Source organism: Physeter macrocephalus, chromosome 6 (assembly GCF_002837175.3).
Source record: "Physeter macrocephalus isolate SW-GA chromosome 6, ASM283717v5, whole genome shotgun sequence".
In the NCBI taxonomy this organism is placed as follows: Eukaryota; Metazoa; Chordata; class Mammalia; order Artiodactyla; family Physeteridae; genus Physeter; species Physeter macrocephalus.
In genome coordinates, this window is record NC_041219.1 from 60,049,966 (window position 1) to 60,057,327 (window position 7,362).

Sequence of the window (7,362 nt, forward strand, 5' to 3'; positions counted from 1 at the left end):
GACGGGAGAGGCCGCAACAGTGAGAGGCCCGCGTACCGCAAAAAAAAAAAAAAAAAAAAGTTTCCCCCAAATCTTGGTGATACCCATTCCTACTCTCTTATAATAATATTTGAAAGTGACAACTAACTCTGATTGATAACTTACCATGTACCTGGGAGTATTCTCAGTGCCCTGTCTATATTCATTCACTTAGTCCTCACACTGTTATAATCCCATTCTACAGAGGCAGGATCTGAGGCACAGAGAACTGAAGTAACTTCCTGAAAGGTTTCACCTGGCTGCTGTGTGGCAGAGCTGGGGTTCTGACCCTGGCTGTTGGGCCCTCCATGTCAGATTGCTTCTCAAGCTCTAATGCGATTCTGTTAAGCAGAATTGTTTAAGCGTGCAGTGTGTGCCTCGCACTGTCAGGTATCGGAAATAGAGAAGTCAACGGCTGCTGCCTTCAAGAGTTCACAGATGGTAGCAGGATGCCACAACGGCATCCCAGTCAGCAAAGTGACTACCGTTTATTCATTCAGAACGCTAAGTATGAGGCTCTGTTCCAGTAGCTCCGTATAAGTCACAAACTCAGAATTGTACCTGTTCCTAAATCTAGTTAAAATTCTCATACATTTCCTCAAAACAGTCTTTTCCATTTCAACCATTTACATGCATTCACCCAGAATATTTCAGCTAATCCCCCCTATTTTTGTTCTGCTCGTTGTTTGGTGTTAAATGTTTTACTTCTGTGACAATTTGTAAGCCATTATGACCCTCACTTACATCTCGTGATTCCTCCAGTTAGGTTTTAACCAGTGGTCAGCCTCCTAGCTGCTCAGCCTGTGGCCTTCTTTCTAGTTGTGATGCAAAAGGATCTCTACCATCTGAATCCTGAGACTTGGTGCAAGTTCTGGGCAGAACCCTGAATCTTGCTGTGCTCAAGTGTTGTGTTTACGGAAAAGAGGGCTAGACTAAATGATTTCTAAAGCCCTTTCCCCCTAGATCGTTGGTGTAATTAAAGCAGTCACCTACCCTGACTGCTTACGTGACTTGAGTGTAGCCTGAGCACATCTGTAGCTGCCGCCCAAAAGAATAGGTGTGCTTGGGCCTTGAGACAGAGTTTCATGGGGTTTGGAAGTTACCGTTCTAGCTACGGTGTATTGAAAACCTGCAACATAGCAGGAAACTCTTAGGAAGAGATGCCTATTTTTTGAGATTCATGAGCAGCCCTGTGGAGTATTAGTCACACCTCACAGAGGAGGAAAACTGAGACCCAAACAGGCAAAGCATCCAGGCCCAGGGCCCGCTGTAAGTGAAGGGTTCCTGGGAACTTGAACATTTTCTGGTAAGCGAGGGCCTTAATGATTCCTTCTCCCCTCCTGTTCCTCCACGTCCCGCCCTCTCCTCCCGATGTCACAATTGCACTTGGCTTTGTCGCTCTCTGTTTGTGCTCCCTTCACGTGGTTTCCATGTCTTATTAATCGGGGCTGGAGCTGCCACGTCGTCTCAGAGTTCCTGCGTGACACAAGGCAGCCTCCTTCCCTTTGACTTTAGGTGCCTGCGGCCTCCTGTCCATCCTTTTTGTTGCGCCATCGCTGTCTCTTCCTGTGTTCTTCCTACTTTTTCTTTTGATTTCTGACTCACATATCACTGCTGCAGTTTTGATTTTTATCTATTTGTTTTTCTTCCGGTTTTATGGAGATAGAATTGACATGGCGCTGTGTAAGTTTAAAGTGTGCAGCATAATGATTTGACTTACATACCTCATGGAATGGTGATCACAGTAAGTTGAGTGAATATCCGCAATCTCATACACAGATACAGAATTGAAGAAGTGGAAAAAAAATTTTTCGTGTGTGATGAGAACTCTTAGGATTTACTCTCAAAGTGTAATTGACCTACAACACTGTGTTAATTCCTGGTACACAACGTAGTGGTTTTTTCTATACATTTCAAAATGATCACCGTGATAAGTCTAGTTAGTTATGGTATGTCACCATATTACTTAGTTATTATTATATTCCTCACACTATGCATTTTGTACCTGTGACTCATTTATTTTGCAACTGGATTTATTTTTATTGTTAAGTGTGATCACGTCCTTCTGGTCTTCCAGGTGCAGGATTCTTTTTCTGTCCAAAAATAAGTAGGTTTTTCACTCGTTATTCTCTCCCCTTAAATTTAAAAGCTTCAGATTTCTCCAAATCAGTCCTTATGTTTAGATCTTTATAATTTACAGAGTCTTTTCACTTAAAATTTTATGGATTATTCCAAGTTCATTGTATCAGTTCCATGCCTCTGTAAAAGATGTGTTTGAAAGTTATCGTCTTCCTTTTACTTGTTGGAATGCTGAAGCTCAGAGAGGTTAAGTGACCTGTTGAAGGTCACACAGCTACTAGGGATACTTATCCCTAGTAGAAATATTTCTATTTCTTTACATTTTCTGTACTTCCCATATCTTCTGCCTAGGGTGATTATATTTTCTACACTAAAAATCTAAAGCTGATGGTTTTACAAAAGATTTTAAATATTTTTAAATTAAATTAAATTATATATTATATCACATATAATATATAAATAGTAAATATATTTATATAATATTTACATTTAAGTATATTTAAATTAATATTAAAAATGTATAAGATGTTTTCTATTTTATAAATCTTCATGTATAAAGAGTCTAAATTTTACATATCTTTTTTTCTTTTTGTTACAGACGTATATGATCTTTCTAAAACTTGAAATATTATAGAAATATTTAATGTAGACATTGAAAATCTCTTAAAATCCTAACAGATAATCAGTATTGATTAATGGGTTAGTTATTGTACTGACATCGTATTAAAGAATATAAGAACTGTTTTAATACTTACTTTTTTTCAGTTAATAGTGTCTTGAATATATTTTTTGCAGTCGTTCTCAAAAATTTTGACGAAGTATAAAATTTGAATCACATTATCTGTACCTTTAATAAATAGCATTTATAAGAAAGAATAAAACTAATAGATACTCAGGACCATCTGAGAAAATTCAGATAATCTTCTTGGTGCTTTAACTAAATACCAGAAAGTATATATCCTATAGTATACCTTACAGGTAATTCGTAATGAAAATCAAGGTTTTAAAATCTTTACTTTTCATAACATGCCCTCCTCATCCTCTTGTAATTGCAGTAATAAAACTATAACCTTATTACGAAAGTCCATTTCCCCATACATTTTGTAAGGGGTAAGGGGGAATAAGAAATGGAAAAGCTTTATTGGCCCTAGACACTAGGTTGGATTCTGCAGTTTTTATCCCCACTCTCTACTTCTCCTCCCAGGTGATCGTGGAGAAGGCTCCCAAGGCCAGGGTGCCTGATCTGGACAAGAGGAAGTACCTAGTGCCCTCTGACCTCACTGGTAATGCTCTTTCCCTCCCCTGACAACTTCCTCCCATGGGAAAGCATTCCCAGTCCTTCCTGTGTGCATGTGATTGTGGGATTGAGAGGAAATAGAATTGAAGAGAGTGAGTGAGATTCTCCTGGGAGTTAGGTGGTTCAAAGACGGTGATGTCATAGTTCTTTCCCATCACCAGTTTCCTTAAGCGTTTCCCATGATAGTGCTTTGTTTGATTTAGATGCAGCAAAGTACGAAAGCTTGAAAGAAAAGATCCTTGAAAGAAAAGATCCGACGTCCATTATTTAAACCGCTTAAAATTCAGCTTTGTTACTGTGATACCAATTTACTCCAAAAGGAAAACCAGATTAGTTTATTGGGAGGATCACATTTTAGAGATTCTCAGCTGAATACCTTGCCTCGAGCTACAGTTTTTTGTTAATACATCTTGTAGATACTGTTTGGATAGGATATATTCATTCTTCACGTTGATTCTTAATGGAGAACTGCATCCAGGAGACACTTGGAAAGATTTTGTAGATGTGTTTGCTCCAGAGTTATTAGATTTGCATATCAGCCTTCTAGAAATCTTTCAGTGTGCTCAGTGAAGGGTAATGCACTGAACCCCACTTATTGCCCCAACATTGGGATGACTGATTGTGCCGAGATTACTGCAGTCTATTAGACAGCTTCCCGTCACAAGTTTGTCTTAGGTGGGAGTGGGAAGTGTGTTTCTTTCTTTCTTTTTGTTTTTTTCTTCTTTTTGGCTGCACCACGGGGCTTGCAGGATCTTATTTCCCCGACCAGGGATCAAACCCGGGCCCTGGCAGTGAAAGCGCCAGAGTCCTAACCACTGGACTGCCAGGGAATTCCCTGGCAGTGTGTTTCAAATCAGATTTAGACAATGATGGGAGTGTTTCAGTCTGGAGACACATTGTATTCCCTCAAAGGTGTCCTCAGGCTTTGAGTGGATATGCTAACATTAGGTCTGAAATTGAGTGAAGTGGGGAAGGGTTGAGGGATTAAACTCCTCGATGGCATGTCAAGAAATACGCAGGCTTCTTTGAGTGTCACTTTTTATTTCTAAAGCTGTGGGACGGGATTGGGCTCTGCCCAGGTGATTCGTAAGTCTGGTACTTTGGGAAACGGGCGCAGTAGGATTTTTTCCTGGATCTTACCGTTCTGCTAACCTCTCATTGTCCTCCGCCTTTCCTTCCTTTTCTAAAACCGTCCTTCATCCAGTCGGCCAGTTCTACTTCTTAATCCGGAAGAGGATCCACCTGAGACCCGAAGACGCCTTGTTCTTCTTTGTCAACAACACCATCCCCCCCACTAGCGCCACCACGGGCCAGCTGTATGAGGTAATGGGCCTGGTGACAGTACTGTGCGGTCTGGCCTTCTCTAGCTTTTGTCCCAGGTGTGTTATCAACATACCTGGGAAGTGGGGCAGGAGGCGTTGTTGATCAGGTTCCTTTCACATGGCCGTGTCAGGCTCTGGGAGATCAGATGCCACTTGTCCCTTAGGGAGTGAGCAGCCCACTAGATTCAGTGCCTTTGAATTCTCCTTTCAGTCTTGCCTTGCTACAGTGTTTTAACATTGGATCGTCTTTATTGAAACAGCAGGAAGTGGTTTCTGACTGCGAAAATTCCAGATAAAATGAAATTTAAGGGCTTCCCTGGTGGCGCAGTGGTTGAGAGTCTCCCTGCCGATGCAGGGGACACGGGTTCGTGCCCCGGTCCGGGAGGATCCCACATGCCGCGGAGCGGCTGGGCCCGTGAGCCGTGGCCGCTGGGCCTGCGCGTCCGGAGCCTGTGCTCCGCAACGGGAGAGGCCACAACAGTGAGAGGCCCGCCTAGCACAAAAAAAAAAAAAAAAAAAAAAGAAATTTAAAATTAAAGCAGTCTTTAAAGGGATTCCTTTGTCTTCACAGATAAACTCAGTTGGAGGGAATAACTTGAGTGTTTTTATTTGGTTTAATTGGTAAACTGTCAGAATCTGATGAGAAGAGGACTTTATCTTGCTATATCACCGAAGATTGTTACTGCATTGTTATTCCTTAAAGGGTTTCCCACAGCTCGGCCTTCTTCTCGTGTCCCGTTAGTGACTTGCACAAACTTTTCTAATAACCTCTCATTTTTATTGCACAGCATACGCTCCCTATTAGTTTTTATTCCAGTATATATAGCTACATTGTATCTATGTTCCCCTTGCCAGCACGAGCTTTTTAGGGGTCATGTTTGTGTCCCTGATGTGTAGGGTGTTCTCCACGAAGGTTTTTGTGAACTCAGAGTTCAAAGTTGAATCGCAGCCACTTCTGCTGCTTCTTCGACCCTCTTTCCAATGGGGACTAATGAGACCTCCTCTGCCTGCCTCACGGAGTTGTGTGAGGCTCTGAATCCGAGGGATGATGAATGTGATTATGTTCTCTAAACCGTTGTCTTACCTCTTCCCCTAGGACAACCACGAGGAAGACTACTTTCTGTACGTGGCCTACAGTGACGAGAGTGTCTACGGGAAGTGAGTGGCGGAAGCCGGCCAGTGGGAGCCCCCGGACTCGGGGCAGCGGGAGGGGCGTGTGTGGGGCTTGGGGAGAGAGCGGGGAGGGCTCCCCCGTGGAGGAGACAGAAGGCGAAGACATCTGGAAACACTACACTGCACACACCATCACCATATCTTCACATGCTCAATTGATATCTTTTGCTGCTTTCTCGGCCCAGGGAGAAAGCATGTCAGGACAGAGCTGTTGGATTGGCTTCATAGAAAAATGAGGATGCTCTAGTCTCACGACACTGCTGCGAATTAACTTTTGCGGGATCTCCATAGAAGTACCGGGGGGTGGGCAAGTTGGAGCCAGAGATCGTGGACCACCAGTTAACTTTCTGCTCTCCTTCTCTTTGGGCAGAGATTCTGGTTTTGACATTTGCACAAGACGTGTAGGGAAAGAGGGGATGGGAATGTTTTAGGACCACTGGTAGTGGACCATTCCTGGGGACCAAAAGAGACCCATTGTAATCGAAGCGTTGTGACCCCTGACCTCTCCTGTCTCCACATCTCCTCCCGCATCCCAGTGTCATCTCACAAGCATCACAGTACCCACCCCAGTGGTGGCAGTAGACCTCAGACCCAGACACTTAGACGGAGCTCTCCTTCTGCTGGAAAATAGGGGCCAGGCACGAGGGATGTCAGGATTGCGAAGATAGTCTTGATAGCATTAAACGGGAACCGACAAAGTATCGAGCATCTCTGTCTAACCTGCTTTGCTCTTCGGTGCCCCTTTTCCCCACACCTACCTTGGACTTGAATGAGCCTCAGCCATTTTCCAGTGATAGGCTGAAACCACTCGTCTGGCGTTTCCCAAACTTCACTCCATGAATAGGGACAAAGATGAGTTAGGTATGGAAGGGGCAGGTATGAGGTAAGATGGATTGTCCACACCTCCCGCTCATCCAGAACTCTTGCCCCCGGGCTGCTGTCCTTCACTCTCACACGCACGGAAATGCCCAGTGAGGGCCAGCTGCTTCCCTCCTTGGGTTTTCACTTACCACCGCTGCTAGATAGAAACATTTGAGAGGGTGACTTTTAGTAGTTCCCGGGGATTCTATCTGATTCTGATTGTTTTCACTTTAGGGGTTATGGTGTGGGTGGAGCGGGAAGCGGAATTGCACTCAGATGGGACATTTCAGTTCATCTCAGACATGACACTTCAGGTCATCTCCGCTAATGGAAAGGGTCCTTCCCGTGGTGGAAATCCGTGTGTCAGTTCTGTCAGCTGCAGGCTCTTGTATCATGAAGTTACTGCTGTCAGGCCGAGGAAATAAAAGAATTGCATACCTTAAAAACCTACCGTGAGTTCAGAAATGTTGCTTTTTTTTTTTTTTTTTTTTTTTGCGGTACGCGGGCCTCCCCCTGCTGCGGCCTCTCCCGTTGCGGAGCACAGGCTCCGGACGCGCAGGCCCACCGGCCATGGCTCACGGGCCCAGCCGCTCCGCGGCGTGTGGGATCCTC

The 7,362-nt window shown here is 44.0% G+C and overlaps 1 protein-coding gene across 7 annotated transcripts in view; it reads left to right on the forward strand.

Moving 5' to 3' along the window:
- Positions 1–7,362, forward strand: part of GABARAPL1 (GABA type A receptor associated protein like 1) — a 60,681-nt gene that overhangs the window by 1,842 nt on the left and 51,477 nt on the right. For all 7 annotated transcript variants that reach the window (XM_028491005.2, XM_007114035.4, XM_028491009.2 and 4 more), the window contains exons 2-4: positions 3,302–3,380; positions 4,599–4,717; positions 5,813–5,874. In XM_028491005.2, coding sequence (XP_028346806.1) covers positions 3,302–3,380; positions 4,599–4,717; positions 5,813–5,874 — 260 coding nt within the window. The remainder of the gene's footprint in view (positions 1–3,301; positions 3,381–4,598; positions 4,718–5,812; positions 5,875–7,362) is intronic.